The following is a 23,126-nucleotide window of genomic DNA, read 5'->3' as shown; positions in this document are numbered from 1 at the left end:
TTCTTGCTACCACAAGTTCAGGGAAATCAGTCGGGAATCCAAGTATTTGATGATTTAAGTAGAGAAAAGCATCAATTGATGCACTCCTTGCTGGAGAGCACGGCCAAAAATGGAGAAAAGATGAACGGCCAGCAGAACAAATCCTATAACACCATGGACCAGCCCCTGGGAACCCAAACCAATTCATGTCAGGAGCCACGGAACCGATTTCTCATTTCAATGGCATCATTAGATTACAAGCTGCCCTGGGAATAACCAACCAGACAGCTCCAGCTCCTGACCTTCCTGCTGAGCAATCCCTGAAATGAGGAACATTTCAGTGGATTGGTCAGCCGTCCGCGACTGACGGCACCGTCGCCCAATCGCAGCCAGGGGCGGGCTCTGCACACGGCACAGCCTCGCCCCGCGCTCTCAGGGCCCCCCGGGCTGCGTGAGGGCAGAGCCGGAGATGAGGAACAGCCCTGGAACGGGCCCGGGCCCGGGCCCGAGGGGGATTGAGCTGAAAACAGAAACAAACTTCTACGCACCTCCCTCCACGGCTTTCCCGAAGCACTGCGGCTTCTCTGGCTCCGGTCAGCGAGAAGCCCCGGAGCCTCACTACTGCTACCTCTAATTAGGAGCATCAAGGAATCGCTTTGATTTCCCCCAAAAAGGGAAAACTGCCCCAACCCTGTGGATGAGTGGGCGAGGGGAGAGATTTCTGACAGAAAACTCCAAAAACTCAGAGCAGGATAATGAGAAGTGAGTGAAGAGCCTTAAATCCAGCCTTCCCCCACGCCTCCCTCCTTCCAGCTGCACCTCCTACCCCGGCAGTGCCGGAGACAGGGAATGGGGCCGTGCTCACTTCATGCCCCGGGGCTTCTCCCTCTGCTCAGGGACGGGAGTCGTTCCCCTGCTGCACCCTGGGCTCTCTCCCACCGGAGACTTCTCCAGGAACTTCTCCAAGCTGAGTCCATCTCACGGGGCACAGCCCGCCTCCAAGTGCTGCAGCGTGGGTCACTGTGCCCCGGGGTCAGTCCTGCCAGGACAGGCTGCTCCAGCGGGGCCCCTCTGGCCACGGGGGCACAGCCTCCTCTCAGGCATCCCCGTGCTCCAGCGTGGCTGCTCCGGGGGCTGCAGGGGGATCTCTGCAGGGGGATCTCTGCATCCCCATGGATCTCTGCATCTGGCACCGCCGTTTTTGGAGGCACCAGGAATAGGCTGAGCTCTGCCTGAAGCTCTTCTCACATTCCCCACACCCTTCCCGGCACAGGGAAGCTTTTACCTCCTCACAGCTCCCCAGGCTGGGTTGGCAGCCCCTCCTCATGTGGGATCTCTGGGGCTTTTCCTCCCCATTGGATTCCTGCGCCATGGAGCCGTTCCAAATGGCCTCTTCAACGAGGTTCTGTGGCAGGGATTTGTTCTCCCTGGTCTCTGTCCGCAGCTCAGTGCATGAGGGAGGAAGGACAAGGAGAGGAAGAGACAGGAAGAAGGGAAAAGGAAAAGGCAGGAGGAGAGGAAGGAGATGGGAAAGGAACATAGATGGATGTAGGACAGAATGAGGAGAAGAAGGAGGGTGGACAAGGAGAAGATGGGAATTGCCTCCATGCCAGAGGGAAGGGGAAGGAGATCCCCCCCAGTCCATCCCTGGCAGGATGGCGTTGGCAGTGAGGCTGTCCTGCAGCAATGCTGGGCTGGGAGATGGAGCAGCAGGGGGGGAAAGGGGCAGTGATTCCTCCTGCCCTGCCTGGCTGTCCCAGTCTGGAGCGTCCTGGCGCTGTCGAGGCCCTTGGAGCGTCCGGCACTCAGGAGCCCGGAGCTCACGGCTGCTTTATAAAGCTGACAAAGTCGGCAGGATGAGTCTGTGTATGCTCTGCAGCAAACTGGGTTTATTGGTACAGGAACAGGGGACAGGTAAGGTTCATCTACAACCAGCAAATGTTCATGCACTTCGACAATGATGTGGGTCAGTACAAGGACCAGGAGAGGTCCCTCAGCAAATCCGGTACGGGCACAACAGACCCAGCCTGGACACAGGGAGGGAATTTATTACCAACCAAATCACAGCAGCACAAGGAGAAGGGAAAGAAATCTCTCCAGCACCTTCCCCCTACCCAACGGGGATCACCCAGAACAGGGGTCACCAGGGCTCTGCCCAACGGGGGTCACTGGGGATCATCCAGCGCGGATCCTCCCATGGGCGATGGAGCTGCAGCAGCGCACGAAGCTCTTCCCACACTCGGGACACTCACAGGGCCTCTCCCTGGTGTGCAAGTGCTGGTGAGTGACGATCTCTGAATCCCATTTGAAGCTCTTCTGACATTCCAAGCACTCCTAGGGCCATTCCCCAGTGTGGATCTTGTGGTGCTTGCTCAGGTCGGAGGTCCCCCTGAAGCTCTTCCCACATTCCCCACACTCCCAGGGCCTCTCCCCAGGGTGGATGTTCAGGTGTTCCATCAGGGTGGAGCTGTAGCTGAAACCCTTCCCACATTCCAAGCATTTGTGGGGCTTCTCCCTGCCATGAGGCTTCTCCACCAGCTCTGAGCTCTGCCTGGATCTCAGGCTGCCTTCCTGGCTCAGGGGGGCTCTTTCCTCCTCACTCCTCCCTGGGCTGGGTTTGCAGCCCCTCCTTGTGCAGAATGTCTGGGCCTTTTCCTCCTCCTCCATCTGGCCACAGCTTGGGAATGACAGACCCTGGTTTGGGGAAACCAAGGTGGGAGCGCCTTGGAGTAGAGGCTCCTCCTGGCCAGGTCCATCTCTAGAAGTCAGCAGGAGTCTTCTGTCCATGAAAATCCCCACAATGTCAAGATTCAGCCCCAAAAAACTCTCCCAGCAGTTCCCTATTGCTGATCTCTCCACTTTTGGGGTTCCAGAGGTTTCCTTTCCTTAGGATCATGGGGGTCCAATGGTTCCAGGGCTTCTCCATTCTCTGGCGTCCTGCTCAGGGATGATCCAGGGCCTTTTGGGGGTCCATGGTGGCCCTTCTCCCCTGATGCTCTACTCTGAGATCCCAGGGGTCCCAGGGGTCCCTCCTCTCCAGGCTCCCCCCCTTTCCAGTCTGCCGGGGTCCCCCAGCTCTGGGATCGCCCCTCTCTGCTCTCCCCACTCTGGGGGTCCCAGGGGTTCCCCTTCTCTGCTCTCCCGGCGGTCCCCAGGACCAATGTCCTCCCCTGCCCATACTGGGCAATGGCCACGTGGGCCCCCAAAGATCCCCCCAAGGGGCTCAGCTTTGGGATCCTGCAAGATCCAAACCTACACACAGAGAAAACAAAACCTCCCAGAGACACCAGATGATATTTGGGGTCAATTCCACAATCTGCGAGCTCCAAACACACCCCAATAAAAAACCCTCTCAGGGACCCCCTGACAGATTTGGGTCGACCACCCCCTCCCCGCTCACCTGCAGGACGAGGTGGGGGCGATGGTCCCGTGGTTGCGGCCACAGGGGGCACTGGAACCTCCTGTTCCTCCTGTTCCTGCTCCTGCTCCTCCTCTTCCTGCTCCTCCTTTTCCTCTCTCCCTCCTCCTCCTCCTCCTTCCTAATCCCACCTCCTCCCCAGTTCCTGCCTTCTGTGTATTTAGAGTGGAGGACCTTGCTTGTTTTTAGGACTAGAACAAAGATCCCAGATGGAGCAAGGCTTGCTGCTTTTAGTCAGAACTATCAGTGACTAAAGGTCACGTTTCCTTTGCTTTGGTCCTGTCCTTGTTCTCCTCAGTGTTCAGGCTGGGCTATGGGGTGTCCTTGTTTGCTGCATTTTCCGAGTTCCTCTTGCATCCTTTGGCCCATGGGCTGTGCCCTGGGAGGGTTCTTTGTGCTCCTTTGTGACACAGGAGAACCTTCCAGGCGGTTTCTGCGTGAGCTGCTGCTGGGATGTCACAGGAACAGCGCCACGTCCCCGTGGTGTTCCCATTGCTGTGGGACACGGAGGCCTCAGTGCCCAGAGTGGCTCTGGGCTCGTTGCCGGAGGATCTTCCTGCCCTAGTCATTCTCAGCAGCCAGCCCAGCCCTGTCCTTCTGTGCTTGCAGGGCTACAGGCTGCAGGCGTGTGCAGCGCAGCCAAAATGATCCAGCACGTGGCTGCTGCAGTTTGCACTCTGTACTCTGTGGCTTATTCGGGGTATTTTTTAACCCACTTGGCACGTAAGTTGAGGTTTTCCCTCGGTGCAGCATCTGTGGCTTTGGGCTTGCTGTGTGCTTTCTGTTCTTCCTCTGGAGCTGAGTTGACTTTGGAACCAAATGGCCATGAAAACATCATTGCTTTGGGAGAGCTCCTGCCAGCAGCTGCAGCTGAAAAAGGGGGTGTCTGCAGCCAGCGGGGCGTGCACAGCATCTGCAATGAGCCCTGGGGGGTTCTGTTCCCTCAAGCAGGGAGTCTGTGCCAGCAGAGCCTGGAACTGCCTCCGTTTGCTGCTCCAGCCAAGAACTGACCCAGCCCAGTATTTTGTGCTTGTTCTCTTGCTTGCTGTGGGAAGGGACTGTGGCTCCTGGAGGGATGCAGTGAAAGCAAAATGCTCTCTTGGGGTTGCCTTGCTCCGTGGCGTTTCCCAGCACTGGCAGTTTTTCTCCTAACAGCATCTGGTTCATGTTCCCTCTCCCATTGCAGGGCACCTCATGTCTGCATTCCGAGCAGCTCCTCCTTCGGTGAGTGGGAAAGGAACCTTTGGTGTTTGGAATTGTGCAGCAAGTTGTGAGCTCGGCATGTGGCAGTCGAGGGCCAGCCTGGGAGGCTGAAGGAAAGTTCCTGTCAGTGTCTTTGCAGCAGCAGCAGCAGCAAAGGGATCCCTGGCAGTTTTCTCCTTTTCTGCTGAAGAGTTTTTGAAGAGCTGCAGGTCTGGTTTTGCAGGCAGAGGATTGCTTGCTGGCTTTAGCCATGGTGGAATATGGAATTCCCAACAATAAGTGGCAATGTTGACTGTAGCCCATTGTTAGTTGGAACAGCTCCAAACCAAATTTCTGCGTAGTGCAGCTGGATGTGCAGCTGAGGATAAATAAGGTGATAACTGAGATAGAACTTCCTGTCCCTCACGCTGCCGTCTGTCCACAGGGCACAGAAGCAGCACCAGCACCTCCTGGGGCTCCCTCTGCTTCCGAAGAGGAGGCCCAAGAGGAGGAAGACAGCAGTGAGCTTCCCGCTGCTCTGGGGGACGATGGTGAACTTCCCTCAGCGCCGGGAGATGACAGTGAACTTCCCGCTGCTCTGGGAGACGAGGGCGAACATCCCGCGGGGTGGGAATGCAACGGCGAGGCTCCCGCGGGGTGGGACAAGGACAGGGGACATCTCCCGGCCTGGGACGAGGACGGTGGATGTCCCCTGGTGTGGGACCAGAGTGGCCAAGCTCCCACGGAGTGGGATGAGGACAATGGACATCTCCCAGTGTGGGATGAGGATGGAGGATATCCTGTGGCTTGGGAAGAGGAGAGTGAACATCTCCCAGCATGGGAAGTGGACAGCAAACATCCCCTGGCTTGGAAAGAGGATGGCGAACCTCCAGCGTTTTGGGATGAGGATGGAGAAGCTGCAGCATTTTGGGAAGAGGATGGAGAAGCTGCAGCATTTTGGGAAGAGGATGGAGAAGCTCCCTCTGCTTGGGAAGAGGACAATGAACCTCCCTCTGCTGTGGGATCCTGGGCTGAACATTCTGACAGCAGCACAGCCGGGCAGCCAGAGGGGAGAGGGGAGTGGTGCCTGATGCAGCTGAGTACGTCTGCTCTGTTCCTGGGTGCCCGAGCAGGTGCTGTGTGTGTGTCTGGGCATCAGCTGCACCCAGTGTTGCTCTGCAGCTGAATGTCACCGAGCCATTTATTGTCCTTCCCCAGCTGACACCAAGGGGCTCACAGCCCCAGGGAGTGGGGCTGCTTCTGGCTCTGCTCCAAGGCGGGGTCTCACTCTGGGAGGGAGCGTCTTCCACGTGGTTTCTTTCAGGGAACACCGTGAGCGAGGAGGAGCCTGCCGAGAAATACCTGGAAGTGGAGCAGATTGGCCAAGGGTAAGTGCACGGCAGCTGCTGCTGCACAAGCAGGGCCGGGTGTTGTGCTGGTGCAGGATCAAGTGAGAAGTCAGGAGAGCTCCAAGCACCTCCAGACACTGGGCTACCATCCTGCTATCTCTCAGTCCTGATCAGAATTGATAACTGTGGTCAGAAGGCGCCGTCAAAGGCCCCTGAGGCTGGCAGTGTCCTGCCTGCAGCAAGGAGCAGGACCTGGAAGATCTTCTGTCCCTGGAACTGGATTGCCTAAAAGAGCAACTCACCATGTGGTGGCTGTCAGAAAACAGTTCTCAAGAAGATTTCTTTCAAATATTTTCCTTCAAAAAATATCCACTGGTCAGGGTTATCAACCTAATGGTTTAGAAACAGAAACCAGAGATGAACTAATAAGTGCTCTATTCTAGCACAGGTAGCAGACCCCATCCATTCAGTAACAGGCACAGAGCTGATGCACTCTGGGGGAAAAAGCATCACCTGCCTGATGGCAGGGCCCTTGTGGAACCTGCAGGTCTTAGGCAGGAAATGGAAAAGGATGAAATGCATTCTTTTCCAGTTCTTTAGACAGCCATCTCTCACCTCAGGTTTTGAACTAAAGCAATTCAGGGTGGACATTGGGATTCGCTCCAGCCCAATTCCTTCATGTTGGGTCTCAGTTTTCTCCTGCACACCTTGCATGGCAGAGGGCTGGTGGCTGCTGTGCTGTTGTTGGAAGGGTCGATGCACCCAGGTGTTTGTGAACGCTGCAGGCAGCAGAGATCTCCTGTCTGGGCTGGCTTTCCCTGCCAGGGCCTAAAGCGCTGCTTCTTTCTTCTCTGCTGTTTTGTCTCCAGGGCTTTTGGAACCGTTTATAAAGGACTCGACAGGGCCACTGGAGGAGAGGTCAGTGCCAACACGCCCAGCACGTCTGGCAGCTCTCCAGGGCTTTCCCCTCTGCTGGGAGCTGTGGCTGCAGCTTTGGGGGCCAGCAGAGCTTTCCTGCCCAGGCTGCTCCTCTGAAGGCAGAGCAGTGTCAGCCTGCAGAGCACAGCTGGGACAGACTTGGTCCTTCTGAAGCGCCAAAGGAATGCAAGGAGGGCAGCGGTGTCTGTCAGAGCAGGACACGCTGGCTTGGCCTTCATATCTAAAAGTGTGAATGCATCAGCTGCTGGAGACTGAGGCCCAATTTATCTTCATCCCAACCTCAGACAGGAACATTATTTAGCTATTCTTAGCTAAGCTATAACACTATTATGTCCATCCTGCCTTTCATTTTCAAAGGATACCTCAAGGCCTAATTAGGGAGAGATCCTGCTTGGGCTCAATTTAGGGTTTTAGTCCTACTTCAGCTGTTCACAGAGAGAGAGGGAGAGAAATGAGGAGATGGATATCCAGAGCAAAGCTCTCTCCTAAACCCTGAAGTTGTGTTTGGTCTGGTGTCAGTGACAGCCTGTGACAGGGATCACCTGAGCAATGGGTGTGCGTGTCTGCTTTGTTCTGCAATCCCAAACAGAGCAGTTGCATCTGAAATCATGACCAAATCCCATAGAATTGCTAAGGGGTTCCTGGCTGTTTTGCTCTGTTTTCAGAGAACCAGAATTACCTCCTGCTTGCAAAATGTATTTGAATAATAATAGTAGGAGTGTTGAGGCCATTTGAGAAGACTGTAGGTGCAGAGAATGTTGTTAGAGCTTTGAGGCTGACAGCTGAGGGACCATTTCTGCAGAGCTTGCAAGGCCAAATGTCTCTGGCCATGTGTCCTGTAAGCAGCCCCCAGCTGGCAGAGCAATGGGCTGTGGGAATGGCCCTTGCTGAGCTCTGGTGTCCCATCCCAAGGCAGTTTGGCACAGCCCGGCTCCATTGCTCCAAAAAGACTCGCTCCGTGTTTGCTGTGGCCTCCTGCCACAGACTCCTCCAGTTCAAGGCTGCAATGTCCCTTCAGGTGGCCATCAAGAAAATGAGTCTCAGAGGGCAGAACAGGGAACGAGCTGTGAATGAGATCCTGCTCCTGAAGGACAAGAAGAACCCCAACATTGTCAACTCTTTGGACAGGTGAGTGATTCAGCTCTGATCCCGAGCCCGGGCCCTGCGTTAACCTTTCCTGGCATCAGGAGTCTGTAGCCTGTTTTGAAAATGCCTGACCCAGCCACATCTTCCCAAAATAACAGCCTGGCAGTTCACTCCCTCCACGTGCTTTTGTTGCTTTGCTTTGGTTTTTCCTTCAAGTTGACCCCGTTTGCTGTGTCTCCCAGCAAGTGCTGATAAACCACAGCAGAAATTATTTCCCTTGGCTTCTTCTTCCCAGCCCTTTTCCATTGCTACAGATGCCAGGAAGATCGGGTTCTTGTTTCCAGAAATGCCTCATTTGCCCATTTTTCACTGGCCTTGCCTGTTTCTGAAGGGACTTTCTGAAAGGTTTTCTGACTGCTTTTGTCCCAAGTGCTGCATGGCCTCCTCCCCTGGATAACCCTGGCAGTTGTGTTGCCTTGTTCTGGAGGGAATGGTGGAACTGATGAGTTCAGAAGCTGAACCAGCTGGGGCCAAGGGTTGTGGTTCCACATTGATCTGGGCTGTTGCTAAACTGCATTTTTCACCTGCTTGCCATCTAAGGCCTCTCCTTTCTCACAGGTGTCTCCTTCCCCTTTAGACTGTGCAGATTTCAAGGACTGTGCAGCCTGGCAGGAATGTCTCTCCATCTGATTCTGTCCTCACTGACATGTGACCTGGAAACAAAACTCCCCTCCAGGCTTTTCCATGGGGGAATTGAGCTCTGCACTTTCATCTCCATGCCATTGCTTTCCTCTTCCAGCTTCCTTGTGGATGGAGATCTCTGGCTGGTCATGGAATACATGGATGGAGGAACTTTGCGGGACGTTGTCAGACAGACACGCATGGCTGAAGGAGAGATGGCAGCTGTCAGTCGGGAGGTGAGGGATCCTGCTTGTCACTCCCATGGCTGGGACACGATGGTCCTTCCAAACAGGGTGTGAGAACAGGAGTGGCTCCATGCTCAGGGCTTTGTTTCTGTGTTGTTTTCATGAGCTGGAGAAGAAAGAGCCTCTGCAGTGAACGGCCTGCCAGCATCACTGCACTTCTACTCTGTTCTTGTTCTTTCTCCTGCTGTTGTGGTACTCTCTGTGTGCTTTGGATTTGATTTGCTGTTCTCAGCTTTGCCTTGAGCCCTTTGCCTGGAGCTTGTGTGCACTGCACTCCTGGCCTGTCACAGCAAAGCTGCTGCTGGCAGAATTCTGAGCTGTCCTTTCTGGTGTGATATATTCCAGCCATTGATTTTTGCCCTCGTGTTTCTTGTTCTCTCTCAGTGTCTGCAGGGCCTGGATTTCCTCCATTCCAACCGGGTGATCCACAGGGATCTGAAGAGCTCCAACATCCTCCTGGGCATGGACGGCTCTGTCAGGCTGGGTGGGTGTTCCTGGCCAGGCACAGCGCTCACGGGCTGCGGGGCTGGGGCTGCTTCCCAGGGAGGGCCAGAGCCCCACAAGGGCTGCTGGGGGCACTGCCCGGCCCCTGCTGCCAGCTGAGAGCGGCTGCCCCTGCAGAGAGCTCAGGAGAGGAGCAGGGGGCCAGCAGTGCCTTTGCTCTGGCCATGGCCCTTCCAGAGGGGCAGCAGTGGGAATCTAAAGCTCCAAGGGAATCAGTAAAAGCCACTGCAGGAAAGCTGAGGGTTTCTTGAAGGGCCCAGTTCCATCTTTCCTTGGCTACAGCCCTGAGGGCTTTTCCAGCTGACTTCACTACTACACTCTCAGACTGAGCCTGGGGAATCTTTGTGCTGATTTCCTCATTGCAGCTGCCTTTGACAGGGTTTGTTTCTGTCCTCAGCTGATTTTGGCCTCTGCGCTCAGCTCAGCCCTGAGCAGGACCAGCGCAGCTCCATGGTGGGCACTGCTCACTGGATGGCCCCAGAAGTTGTGACCAGATCTCCTTATGGCCCCAAGGTGGACATCTGGTCCTTCGGCATTGTGACCATCGAGATGGTGGAAGGAGAACCTCCTTACTTCAGGGAAACGGCGGCCATGGTAAGAGGCAAATTCTCCAGTGGCTGCAGAGGCTGCGAGCACAGGGGGACCCTGCACTGGGAGCAGCAGCTGGAGGTTTCTGCACATGGGAAGGGAATTCCCAGAGGACTTGTGCCTCCACACAGACAAATTTGCTGCAGTCTCCAGCAACAATTTGCTTTGGGCTTTTTGTTGTTGCAGCTCTTCTAGCTGAGAGGATGACCTGGAAATATGAAGCAAGTGCATCAGCTCTAATGTTATCTTGCAAGAAAACCCCACACCATCCCCAAATCCCAGCCCCAAACCCAACAAGATTTCTGCAGGAGTTTCTAAAAGACATTTTGCAAGATGATCACCCCCCTGATTCTTCTCACTGGGAAACTTGTTGAAAACATGAAGATGATGGTTTAACATCCCCATAGTCTAACATATTTCTTTCCTAGTCCAAGCTACTTTTTCTGTGTCACCAAGCCTGAGCTTTCAGCATCACAAACCTCCTGTTTCTTGCCTGGCAGTTTCTGGGATGGGGCATCAGGAATGCATTTACTTGAGTGTCAGTGGCACTGCAGAGATGCGCTTGATGGAAGAATCCTCTGAAATAACACAGGCAGACCACAATGAATCTGGAAAATGGCCTGTAAAGCTGGTGTCCATATTTGGAGAAGCAAAATGGGCTATTTCTGATGGAGGTTCCTACTAACAAAGCCAGCCAATGAAACTGGCTCTCAAGGCGAGATCATTTGGATGTTGCAGTGGCTGTGGCAGCCCCAGGGTTTGGGTTTTTTGCTTGGCATAGCAAAATGAGCTCTGAGCAGCATCTCTGGCAGGGAGGAAAGTGGCCCTGGAGCTGGGGCTGAGGCCCCGGGGTGGATGTGAGCCCGTGTGGGTGTGAAGGGAGCTGGCAGAGCGCTGAGTTTGCTTTCCCTGCAGGCTCGCGCTCTGATCCGGCAGAACGGGACCCCGCAGCTGCAGGAGCCCCGGCGCCTGTCGGCTCTGCTGCGGGACTTCCTCGAGTGCAGCCTGGAGCCGGACGAGGAGCGGCGCTGGGCTGCCCAGGAGCTGCTGCAGGTGAGAGCCAAGGGCTGCAGGGGAAGCAGCAGCGCCAGGGAGGGGTTTTCATGTGGGGCCCCCTCCGATAGTCTCCAGTCTCGCTGCGTTCCACGCGCAGAGTGAGCAGAATCCTCGCCCGCTGTGGCCTGGCAGGCTCCTTTCGAGCTCATCTGGACCTGGTGCCCCACAGCGAGCAGGGACATCTTCAAGCAGCTCAGGGGCCTCAGAGCCCTTCCTGACCTGAGCTTGGATGTTTCCAGGCAGGAGGCACCTCCCACATCTCTGGGCACCTCCTGTCAGTGTTTCCCCACTCTCCCGGTTAAAAAATTCTTCCTTAGATCTAATCTGAGCCTGCTTCCCTCGATTTTCAAACCATTTCCCTTTGTCCTGTTGCAACAGAGCCTGTGAGGAACTTGACTCTGGAAAGTAACCATTTCTTTATTTTTTATCCTTTGGGCAGCACCCATTTTTATCATCAGCCAAGCCTCTCTCCAGCCTGACCCCTCTGATCACTGCAGCAAAGAACCTGAGGGAGCAGCAGAGCAGATGAAGCACTTGAGGACAGCTTCTTCTTACAGTAGTTAGGACAATTAGTTAGTCATGGTAGTTAGCACTGGTAGTTAGTTAGGGTAGTTAGCATTGCTAGTTAGTTATGGTAGTTAGAGCAGCCTGATTGTTATGAAAGTTTTATGAATAAAAACGCTCTTAAACCTCAACTCCCCTGACGTGTCCCTTCCCTCTCCCGCTGTGACTCAGCTGCCCGGAGCAATGTGAGGGGAGAGCGGGCCCAGCCTGGCCCAGAGCTGAGCACCAGCAGAGCCCTGGCAGAGCCCAGAGCAGCCTCGGCACCTGCAGAGTCAGCCTGGAAGGAGGCGCTTGGAGCCTTCTCGGCTGCACCCGGCTCTTGGTTACAAACTGTGTGTGCTGGAAAATGCCACCGGCTCTGCAGGAGGGCAGAAGGGGCCCGGGGAAGGCCCAGGTGCTCCATGCAAGGGAAAAACCTGCCCTGGGTTTGTTATAAATAACTAGGTAGTGCTGGCTTTTGCTATTATGTATTGACTTCTGCAAAATATTCTTAATCACAATGAGTTTGATATAGTACAGTTTGTAATCACTTTTCACTGCTTTGGCTATAGTATAATTTGTCAGCTCTTTGTGGCCAATGCCTGGCCCGTGTGTAGCTCATATCCTCAGAACATCATTTATGGATGATATTTTAGTTAGTGGACAGTGTGAAAAACATACATTATAGTTTTGGCTTTTGCAAAATATTAAAGTGGATGCCATGTGTTGTGCATTAGAATGTTAACTTTTACAGAAGTAGCCGTAGTTGTGAAACAAGAACTAATGCTTTTATTTTTGTAACTAACTGACAATAACAACTCAGAGATATTTGTGAAAGAGCTAATGTTCATTTAAAGTACTTGTGGAAATAGCTAAAAGCGTCTGCATGGTCAGATAACATCTAAGGAAGGGATGTGATGAGGACCCCTGCCACTGACCCTTCCACTGTCAATAACTGTCACCTGCTGAAACCACAGAACAGGGGCCCTTGTGAGGCAGTGACACACAACCCTCAAAACAGCAATCCACGATTCCTGCACGTGCTCTAAAAAGGCGAGTTGGGGGTCAAACCAACCTAAAGAATTCCTGGAACATGTAAATGTGTTCAAAGAAATGTTTGAATATGTATAATCATTATGACTATGTATTTGAACAATACAATGGAGAAACTAGACAAGAAGAGTTGCTGTGGTTAACCGGTGTGCCTCTGGCCATTGCCAACACCCAGCGCTGTTACTGATTTGTCCCTTATTAGTCCTTATTAAACTTCCAAAAATTCTAAAGAGTGAGGCTCATTTCTCACAAAACCCAAGGTGCTCACCCCTTGTTCTTCCCCCAAAGCCAGGATTTGTCAACCCTAAACTTTGTCTGGACGGAGGAGAAGGAGGCTGCGAGGAAAAGGAAGATGCACTGGTGTGGAGGCCCATGGGAGTCTCAATCTCCCACCCGTGTAGGACTGGTCCCTAATAAGAAGAATAGATTTCAAGGTTATGGTGACAAGCTTGCTTCTCCTATAGATCTTTGCCGGCACATGCTGATTTTTGGAAAGTTATGTTACCCCATTGGCCTGTTGGCCTAATTACCCTAGTTCACCCCTATTACCCATCTTTGATTAGTCCCTAGCTCTCTGTCCCTCCATTGGCCCCAGTTTACTGCATTCCTCTGCCCCTGTTTCCCTATTAGCTGTCCCGACCCTTAACCCCTCCTTTGCACATTTTCCCCCATGTCCATTGGACCCTGACCCTCAGCTCCACCCTCACTACCCCATATAAAAACCCCCTGTGCCCTCAGCTTGCACCCTGTCTTTGTGCCTGGACCCTGTTCAGCTCTGTCCCCTGCTCCTGTACCAATAAACCCAGTTTGCTGAGATCATACCCAGACCCATCCTGCCGACTTTGTCAGCTTTATAAAGCAGCCGTGAGCTCCGGGCTCCTGAGTGCCGGACACTCCAAGGGCCTCGGCAGCGCCAGGATGCTCCAGACTGGGACAGCCAGGCAGGGCAGGAGGAATCACTGCCCCTTTCCCCTCCCTGCTGCTCCATCTCCCAGCCCAGCATCGCTGCAGGACAGCCTCACTGCCAACGCCATCCTGCCAGGGATGGACTGGGGGGATCTCCTTCCCCTTCCCTCTGGCATGGAGGCAAATCCCATCTTCTCCTTGTCCACCCTCCTTCTTCTCCTCATTCTGTCCTACATCCATCTATGTTCCTTTCCCATCTCCTTCCTCCCTTGTTCCTTCTTGTTCCTTCCTCTCCTCCTGCCTTTTCCTTTTCCCTTCTCCCTGTCTCTTCCTCTCTTTGTCCTTCCTCCCTCACGCACTGAGCTGCGGACAGAGACCAGGGAGAACAAATCCCTGCCACAGAACCTCGTGGAAGAGGCCATTTGGAACAGCTCCACGGCGCAGGAATCCAATGGGGAGGAAAAGCCCCAGAGATCCCACACGAGGAGGGGCTGCCAACCCAGCCTGGGGAGCTGTGAGGAGGTAAAAGCTTCCCTGTGCCGGGAAGGGTGTGGGGATTGTGAGAAGAGCTTCAGGCAGAGCTCAGCCTATTCCTGGTGCCTCCAAAAACGGCGGTGCCAGATGCAGAGATCCATGGGGATGCAGAGATCCCCCCGCAGATCCATGGGGATGCAGAGATCCCCCTGCAGCCCCCAGAGCAGCCACGCTGGAGCACGGAGGATATCCCGCCGAGGCTCGGTGGGAGTGTGGGCAGGGTCTGCTGCCGGAATCGGCAGAGGGGGATCTTCCCGTGGAGACCGAGCCGGGGCGTGGGCAGCCCCCACATGGCTTATGGCGGCTGATCCGGCAGCTCCCGGCAGAGAAAAGGCAGGTGGGAGACCCCGGCAGCAGCAGCGGCGGTGCCCAGCGCAGCTGGCACGGGCAGGGCAGCCGGGGATGGGATGGCTGGGACCCGCCCTCGGTGCGGTCGGCGCGGTGACCTCGGCCCACGCGGCAGGACAGAGCAACCCCCATCTTCCCCAGCATGGCCGGCAGAGCGGCCGCGGGCCGGGCAGTGGGAGCAGGGCACACAAATTCACCGCCAGCGCCGGGGCAGGTGGAGCTGCCCTGGGCAGTGAGCCCGCACCTGGGATGGAAACCGGGGCAGGCGGAGCTGAGGCGGCAGCGAGCCGGGACCCGGGACAGGCGCCCCGGCCGCGAACGGAGGGGGCAAGAGCTGCAGAGGATCCCACTCTCTTTCTGACTTTTCCTCTTGTTCCCCTCCCTTTCATTTCCTCTTTTTCTTTTCTTGTTTTGTCTAGGGGCTTTCCGATACTTTAAAGATTTTTATTCTCCTAAAATCTACTGTCTAACTTATGGCATATTCTCTTTCTTCTAGATTAAACGGGTTTTTTTACAAATAAATCCAGAACCTAACAAATCTAAACTTCTGCTTGGATGCTTTGAAATGGTCGACGAGCTAACTCACGACCTCCTAATGTTGTTTTTCTCATCACCTTTTTATTTATCCTTTGGCAAATTAAGCATCTTTCAGTTTCTTGCTTTGCTACTCCAAAAATCCCAGTGCACCCATAGTTCCTTAAAAAATGATCACACAAAGCTTGATTACCCCAGTGGGTTTTCTGATGCATGTCTTCTAATATTTTCCTAGTAACCATTTTATTAAGTAATTGTCTTCCATCAAGAGGTTTCCATTTCCCTGATTTATCTTGTTCACTTCCTGTCTTGTTTCATTCTTTTTTCTCGGCTTCCCTAAACTTTGGAATTTCCAGTTTTTCCTCGTTTGGAGTTAATATTAACATAACTCACTCAGCTCCACTTTCTGCTGCATCCTTGGCTTCGTCATCTGCCAAATTATTTCCTCTTATTTCTGGGGTCTTTCCCTTTTGGGGTTCCTTAATATGTACTATAGCTATGTCTTTTAGGTAATTTTAATGCCTCTAAAACCTCTGAAATAAGTTCCTCATGTACTAAACCTTTTCCTCTTGAATTAAGTAATCTTTTTCCTTTCCAAATTTTTAAAGGTATGTACGGCTGCTTTATAAAGCTGACAAAGTCGGCAGGATGGGTCTGGGTATGATCTCAGGAAACTGGGTTTATTGGTACAGGAGCAGGGGACAGAGCTGAAGGCATACCTTCAATCAGTATATATGGTTCCTTTATTTTGTGTTAAATATTCTAGTGCTCTTTTTAAAGTATATAATTCACAAGTTTGAGCTTACTAGTTTAAGGTTAATTTCCCTTTTTCCATAGTTTGCATGTTGTTCCCATCAACTACTACATACCCTGTACTTTCTCCTTTTGCAAGGATTTGTATCTCTGTTACCTAACATAACTCCCAAAGGGCTATTTTTTTTTTCTTTTTTTTTCCCTGTAATCCAACTTACTGGTTTTCTGTCTCATTTTTCAAGATCTTATCTATTCATCATCTGCCTCTGTTTTTCACTTTCACTAACAACCTAAATACCACTTTTCTTTCAACTACACACTTAAAAATAAAAAACCTTTTTCTCACACTACTTTCAGTGCAATCCACCTCCCTCCAAGGAGATATAGTGAAGCTTAAAATACACAATCTACATTACATATACTTTCATTTGTCTACATTCACTCGCTTCTATTTCTCATTCATTTCCACACATTCTTTCACACGCTCAGGACACAAAGTGGATCCCTGTTGACAGAGAATCGCGGGTCCTTGTGGCCCCCTCCCCTTGGCGTTGGCCTCTGGGTCTCAGTATCTCCCGGCCTCCTGGGAGGGCCCTGACTCTGCTGCCTCCGGTGCCCGTTCACCTGTGAGGCTGATTTGTGTCACTCACACTCTTCAGCTACGGCCCCCTCACAGGCCCGGGGGGACAATGGCCCGTTTGCAGTCACACACATGCTCTGTCGCAGCCCCCACCCACCCAAGGGACAATGGCTTATTTGTGGGTCACACACTCCTCTTTCCACAGCCCCCCCTTCCCACCTGCCCGGGAAGCTGAGGCTGATTTTGTGTGTGACTCACTCTCACACACAAACAAGACAACAATAAGGTACCTTTTACATTCACATCACCTATTACAAGTTTAGGTGTTTCTGGTCAGTCCCGGTGCTCTTGGATATCCCTCAACCCAGCTGTGTTGGCCAACCCCAGGTGCTCTTGGGTGTAGGAGCGTTGGGGGGTAGGACGGTCGGGACGGACGGAGACGAGAGATCTCTGCAGCCAGGCCCTGGAACTTGCGGTTTATTGCAAAGGGCCCGGGTGCAGGGCCCTGCTTGGAGCTGCCAGGCACAGCTGGAGCAGGCCCGAGAGAAGAGAGGGGTAGAGAGGATGAGAGGGTGAGAGAGTAAAACGTAAGAGAGCAAAAGCGTAAGAGAGTAAGGTTCCCATTACAACACAATAAATCTTCTTTTGTGTCGAATGTTCTATTTCTCAACAGCCAATCTAGTACAAGATGCACGTCCTATAGCATTTACATACAGCCTATAAGAATCATTACATTACCACACTGTGTTACATTTTAAACCGTAAAAACTCCTCTTTGGACCCCTTCTGCCAAGCTGGCAGGATCTGCTCTGACCCTCGGATCTGTCTGCAAGCAGAGGGAATTGTTCCATCAAAAGGGGATTACCTTCAGCCAGCCACACCATTGTTTTCCAGTTGTTCAGTAACTGAGGTATCTCAAAGCTTGCTTTGATTTCAATCTTGCTTATAGTTTCTATATTGTCAAAATCTTTTGCCAGACAATCATATTTATAAGGCTTTCCTGTTTCATCTTCCCCAACACTTGGGCATTTTTTTATTTCTCAATCCACCTGTGTTGTCCAATCCCAGATGCTCCTGAGCATATTCTCAATCCGGCAGAATTTTGCTTAACCCTGAATGCTCTTGGAATATTAATCCCTCAACCCAGCAGTTTTTAATTCTGGATGATCTTGGGCACTCTTATCCCTCAACCCAGCAGGTTTTTAGGAGCCCCTTTTGTCCCATTTGCTAGTGGATTGGGCTAGGAAACTCCTCTGCTCCCTTCCTCCGAGGGGTCCAGCCCCTCTCTGAGACCCAGTCCCAGTTACCCCGGGGGATTCTCTCACTCCTTTTAACATTCACTTTGTCTCTTTACTGGCCACTTACCGCGGAAAGTCAGAAACGCAGCATGGGAGACTCCAGCACTCACTTGGCAGGTCTGGCACAACCAGCCCACCTCTCATTCACTCACATTCATCCCCCCTGAGAAATACTTACCAATCCCTTTTCCTTCCCGAGTTCTTCGTGCACATTACTACTCTTAGGGGGCCAATTGCCATGGTTGTAGGAGCCTTTTTCCCTTGTCTTTGTTTTATTGTCTCCTTTTGTCCACCATAACCTGTGTCTGTCGGTCACCCGAGGGCAAACAGAGCGAGGCTGCCGAAGAGGGCAGGGGGCACCTTCCCCACTCTGACTCTCCTGAAGCACCGGCAGTGAGGTGTTGGTAACCATCCTCTGCTACCATAATTGTGAAAAACGCCAATCACTTGTTTTTAAAATTTTTAAGGTTTAATAGTAATAAAATGGTTATAAAAATAGTAATACAATTAGAGTAATAAAAATTTGGACAATTAGGATTTAGGACAATACAAGACAATGGAAACAAAGAGTTACAAACGGCTCGGGTACCTTTTCCTGGGCAAAGTAAGCCCAAAAAAGGACACACGTTAATAGAGGATTAACTGTGAAAAACCATAGCCCATTGCATATTTGTACATCTCATATGTGATACATAAATTCCATTCCAACAAAGGATTCTGTCTGGTCAGTGTCAGCTTCTTCCTCTTCATCCTGATGGCATCTTCAGAGCTGAGCAAGGCAGGAACAAGTTCATTTCTTCTGATAATTGAGCAATAAAATATTCTTCTCTGAAAGATTTAGGTGTCCTGTGGCTGCTATCTGGTGTGAGTCCTCATTCCTTTTTTAAAAAACTATCCCACATACATAGTTTCTATTTTAACATTATGTTATAACCTAAAACTACATTTAACACACTACTTAAAAAGATTGTTACAGCATAACTTCCTAACATAACATGTATAATACTCATTTTAATGTTTGTGAAAAGCCAATCATAGACATTTTTCACACGGGCTCTGTCAGCAGCAGTGGAAAGAGCAGCCTAAGAGCAGCGGCTCCAATTGCCTTCCTCCAAAAACCTGAGAGAGGGACAAAAAACTGAGAGAGGGCCGGCAACTGCGCCCAGCCCCTACCCCCAGCCTGAATCCTCCGGCATCTCTGCACCCTTCCCCCGTCCCCCCCCTCCCCCGCTCCTGGGAAAACTCCCAAAAAAACAGAGGTCCCAAGCACCCAGCAATCAGCTCTCATCAGCAACTCAACCCTAACCCTAACCTTCTGACAGCTGCTAAGTTTTCTGCAAAATCATTCATTTCTCCAAGGACCCAAACCAAATCCTTAGAAGAAAATCTGGATCCTTCCATGTACAATCTGTATTTCCCAGGTGTTCCTTGCTCCTCGTCCCTGTGCTCAGGGTGCCCTCCCCAGCCCGTATCCCAGAGCCGGTCCCTGTCCTGCCGCAGTGTCCAAAGGCGCCCCCCGGCGGGCAGGGCCGGCAGCTCCACGGGGCCGGGCAGCGGCCGGGGCGTCCCGCAGCCTCCTGGGGGCCGGGGGCCACTGCCGGCCCTGCCCGGGGCTGGTGGGGTCAGGCAGCGCCCGGCGCTGAGCCCCGGCTGCCCCACAGCCCCGGCCCGGCCCCGCAGCTCCCCCCAGGCCCCCAGCCCGTGCTCCCGGTCCCGCACCTCTGCGCCCGCTGCTGCCGCTGCCCCCCACAGAGAAACCCCCTGAAACCCTGACCTCCTTGTTTTCCTCTCCTGGAAACCGGGGATACAAATGATCAGCTGGCAAATGTTGAGGATAAGACCCTGCTGAAAAACATCCCAGTCCTCAGTATTTTTCTCTTCCTCTGCTTTTCCATCATCCTTTTCCTTCCCACAAAGATTCCTTCTGCGGCTTTTTGCCTTAAGCATATTGCTGCACACTCCCCCTCACCCAGTCCCTTTGCAGCACACCAACACCATCCATGCCCTGTTCTCCAAATGCGAGGGGAATTTGGGGAGGTGGGAGTGGGGCAGCGCCAAGGCCGGGCCCCCTCGCGCTGTCCTGGCGGGAGCGGCTGCAGTGGGGACCGAGTGCGGGCGGGAGCGGCCGAGAGCCCAGCGCTGCCCCAGCCCGACCTGCCCCAGCTCCATCCCTGCCCCTGCCGTGGGATGCTGTGGGTCTGGGGGCAAGAGGGAGCCGGCAGCGGGTGCTGGGCCTGGGGCAGGAGGAGAAGGGAAGGAGAAGCAGGGTTGAGGAACAAAAGGGTCAAACGATGCCCGTGGGAGGAGAAGGTGGGATTGTGCAGGAGAAGGAGGAATAGCAGAAGGAAGAGGAGTGTGAGGAAGAGTGGGGACACCGGAGGAGGAACAGGAAGAGGAAGCAGCACAAGGTTCCACCTCTCCCTGTATCTGCAGCCTCTGACCCCAGTCCCAGGAGCGTTGCCCCCCCCCCACATGCAGCAGGTGACAGGGGATTGGGATCCACAATTTTCCCGGGGGTGAATCTTGGTGTTTCTGAGCTTTCTTGGGCTAATTGTTGGTGCTTTGTTTTTTTGTGGAGGCTGAATCTTTATATTTGGAGGGGGCTTTTGCTGAATGTTGATGTTTTGGAAGTTATTGATCTGTGTCTTGATGTTTGGAGGACTTTTGTGCTGAATTGTGGTGTTTTGGAGGTTCTTAGAGACACAAGATGCCCAATGACCTAATGAGATGAACTTGGGCAAGGAGGAACTCCCAGTCCAAGGCACTCTCATCTTGTTTTTTTCTCCAAACCAGGATTTTTCATTCCTAGGGCGTGTCTGGATGGAGGAGGAGGAAAAGCCCTGGAGATTCCACACGAGGAGGGGCTGCAAACCCAGCCCAGGGAGCTGCAGGGAGGAAAGAGCCCCCCCTGAGCCAGGAAGGCGGCCAGAGATCCAGCCAGAGCTCAGAGCTGGTGGAGAAGCCTCATGGCAGGGAGAAGCCCCACAAGTGCTTGGAATGTGGGAAGGGTTTTAGTCGGAGCTTAGATCTGATCCAGCACCAGGTGATCCACACTGGGGAGCAGCCCTATGAGTGTGAGGAATGTGGGAAGCGTTTCAGCTGGAGCTCCAGCCTGAGGCAGCACCAGGTGATCCACACTGGGGAGAGGCCCTTTGAGTGTGAGGAGTGTGGGAAGAGCTTCAGCCACAACTCTGTCCTGATCCAACACCAGAGGATCCACACTGGGGAAAAGCCCTTTGAGTGTGGGGAATGTGGGAAGAGCTTCAGGCAGAGGGGCCAGCTGATGCAACACAAGATGATCCACACTGGAGACCGGCCTTATGAATGTGGGGAATGTGGGATGAGCTTCTGCCAGAAGGGGAGCCTGATGCAACACCACAGGATCCACACTGGGGGAAAGCCCTGTGAGTGTGTGGAATGTGGGAAGAGCTTTAGATACAGCTCTGGCCTGAGGAAACATGAGAGGATCCACACTGGGGAACAACCCCATGAGTGTGGGGAGTGTGAGAAGAGCTTCAGCATCAAGTGCCAGCTGACGGAACACCAGAAGATCCACACTGGGGAAAAGCCCTACGAGTGTGGGGAATGTGGGAGGAGCTTCAGAGGAAGCTCGGCCCTGATTCGGCACCAGGTCATCCACACGGGGGAACGGCCCTACACCTGCTTGGAATGTGGGAAGAGCTATGGGTGGCACTTTGACCTGAGAAAACACCAGGGCACCCACACTGGGGAGAGGCCCTACAAGTGTCCCCAATGTGGGAAGAGGTTTCACAGGAGCTCCGATCTCCTCAAACATCAGCGGAGTCACACCGAGGAGAGGCCCTTCTGCTGCCCCAACTGTGGGAAGGGCTTCAAGCAAAACTCCACCCTCACCCTGCACCGGCGCATCCACACTGGGGAGAGGCCCTATGAGTGTGGGGAGTGTGGGATGAGATTCTCATTGAGCTCAACTTTCACCCAACACCAACGGAGGCGCCACTAAGGGAAGCCCTGTGAGTGCCCCAAATGTGGGAAGAGCTTTGTGCGCTGCTCCAGCTCCATCCTCCATGAGAGGATCCGCATCGGATGATCCCCAGTGACCCCATTGGGCAGAGCCCTGATGATCCGTGGTCCTGGTGATCCAAGTTGGAAGGCATCTGGCTGGGGGGCTCCACATCTTCCTGGTTCTCTGAGGGTACCTAGATAAACCCAGAGGCAGGAACCTCCATCAGGACGCAGGCCTACAATGGGAATTCCTTGGGAAGAGCAGATTTGTCAAATTTCAACCCCATAAAATCTTTTGCATTCAATCCTATCTTCTGGTGACATCAAGGAGTACTGAATGGTCCCTGAGGTATATTCTGGGTTGACTATTTGGTGCTTGTATCCCCAGTCTGTTCTGTTTATGCTGAATAATAAGTTTTACACCTTCAAGACCTGTCCTGAGAGTGAAGGGGTAGAGAAGCAGCATGCAGTTTGTTTTCAGAAACTGCACTTGCTCCTCCACATTCCTGCTCTGGGACTGTGTTGTCTGCGGATGGACAGACAACGGGACAGAGCTCTCCTTTGCTTCTAGTTAGTTTTAGCTAGCTGAACCAAACAAGTTCCTGAACTGTGGTGTTTTTTCCCCTTTTCTTTGGACCTGTTTAAACCTGCTCTGGCCTGAACACCAGAAGAGCACGGGCAGCTCACACCTGTGGCCCACCGGGCCGGGCCTGGGCCGCGGCATTTCCAGCACCAGAAGGACTGATAAGGGACTGAGTGAGCTGAGCTACAGCCGACAGAGGGACTTGGTGAGTTTGTCTCTCTTTTAGAGCAGCAAGAGGTTTTACTGTTTTGTTGTCTCAGTCTCTCTGCAAGCCTCTCAGGAGCCCCTGGGCCGGACCCGGGTCGGCAGACACTGGGGGGAGCAGCCCCAACACGGCCGACAGCGGGGAGACACTCTCTGTGCCCCGAGGGTGCTGAGGGCACTCAGGCTGGTTACCTTCGCTGCAGCAGAGACGGCAGAGACATCGGTAGAAGAGAAAGGGCCGACTCCCAGCAGGGGTTAATCCAATGTTTTATTAAGGAGTCCCGAAGGAGCTCCTGCCGAGAGTCCCGGGGGCTGTCCCAAGGTTACATTTAAAGGGAGGTGGAAACCAAAAGTAGATAACATTTTACTAACCAATAGGTATCTCTGGGGGATGGGTGCTGGGGGAATAGACACACAGAACAGCGTATGGGGCAGGACTTGGGGGGCTGACCCCTAGCCTCTGGCTAATCACTCGATAACTTGGACCGAAACTTCTGGATAGGGGGATGAGATGCTGAGTGATTGACAGAGAGCCAGGGTGGGGATTTGGAGATGATCTCATCCCGGGAAAGGGATAACACAAGTAAAGGGAGGGGGGTACAGTCTGGGATAAACCATTTGGGAAAAATATGGGAATACAAAACAAACTACTTCAAAGTATTACAAAATATAAAAACACACTACAACATTTTGTTATCTTTATTGAAAGATAAAAATATCCATTCCAGAATATGCAGTTGATCTTCCCAGTTATCACTTCATTGACACGGTATTCCACA

The 23,126-nt window shown here is 53.0% G+C and overlaps 1 protein-coding gene and 2 pseudogenes across 2 annotated transcripts in view; 2 read left to right on the top strand and 1 right to left on the bottom strand.

Annotated features, from left to right (window-relative positions):
- The window catches only part of LOC143695907 (uncharacterized), a 53,992-nt pseudogene extending 32,347 nt beyond the window's left edge, over positions 1 to 21,645 (top strand).
- The window catches only part of LOC143695956 (uncharacterized), a 758,734-nt pseudogene that overhangs the window by 342,826 nt on the left and 392,782 nt on the right, over positions 1 to 23,126 (bottom strand). The gene's annotated exons all lie outside the window — the stretch shown is intronic.
- On the top strand, positions 449 to 11,556 carry LOC143695846 (serine/threonine-protein kinase PAK 3-like). Its single transcript, XM_077191053.1, has 13 exons — positions 449 to 572; positions 1,859 to 1,984; positions 4,007 to 4,120; positions 4,584 to 4,621; positions 5,025 to 5,400; positions 5,904 to 5,967; positions 6,798 to 6,846; positions 7,886 to 7,995; positions 8,753 to 8,870; positions 9,264 to 9,363; positions 9,781 to 9,977; positions 10,887 to 11,024; positions 11,467 to 11,556. The coding sequence occupies exons 1-13, from the start codon at positions 449 to 451 to the stop codon at positions 11,554 to 11,556; spliced, it is 1,644 nt and encodes a 547-aa protein (XP_077047168.1).

Source organism: Agelaius phoeniceus, chromosome 27 (genome assembly GCF_051311805.1).
Source record: "Agelaius phoeniceus isolate bAgePho1 chromosome 27, bAgePho1.hap1, whole genome shotgun sequence".
NCBI lineage: Eukaryota > Metazoa > Chordata > Aves > Passeriformes > Icteridae > Agelaius > Agelaius phoeniceus.
Note: the sequence above shows the minus strand (reverse complement) of the source record. Positions and strands in the feature narration are given on the sequence as shown.

What these genes read in the sequence shown, in the direction of transcription:
- LOC143695846 (XM_077191053.1), top strand. Translation starts at nt 449, where the DNA reads ATGAGGAACAGCCCTGGAACGGGCCCGGGCCCGGGCCCGAGGGGGATT. An exon ending in TGGCAGCTGTCAGTCGGGAG is followed by an intron (nt 8,871 to 9,263) that starts GTGAGGGATCCT and finishes GTTCTCTCTCAG; the next exon opens with TGTCTGCAGGGCCTGGATTT. An exon ending in CTGCCCAGGAGCTGCTGCAG is followed by an intron (nt 11,025 to 11,466) that starts GTGAGAGCCAAG and finishes TCCTTTGGGCAG; the next exon opens with CACCCATTTTTATCATCAGC.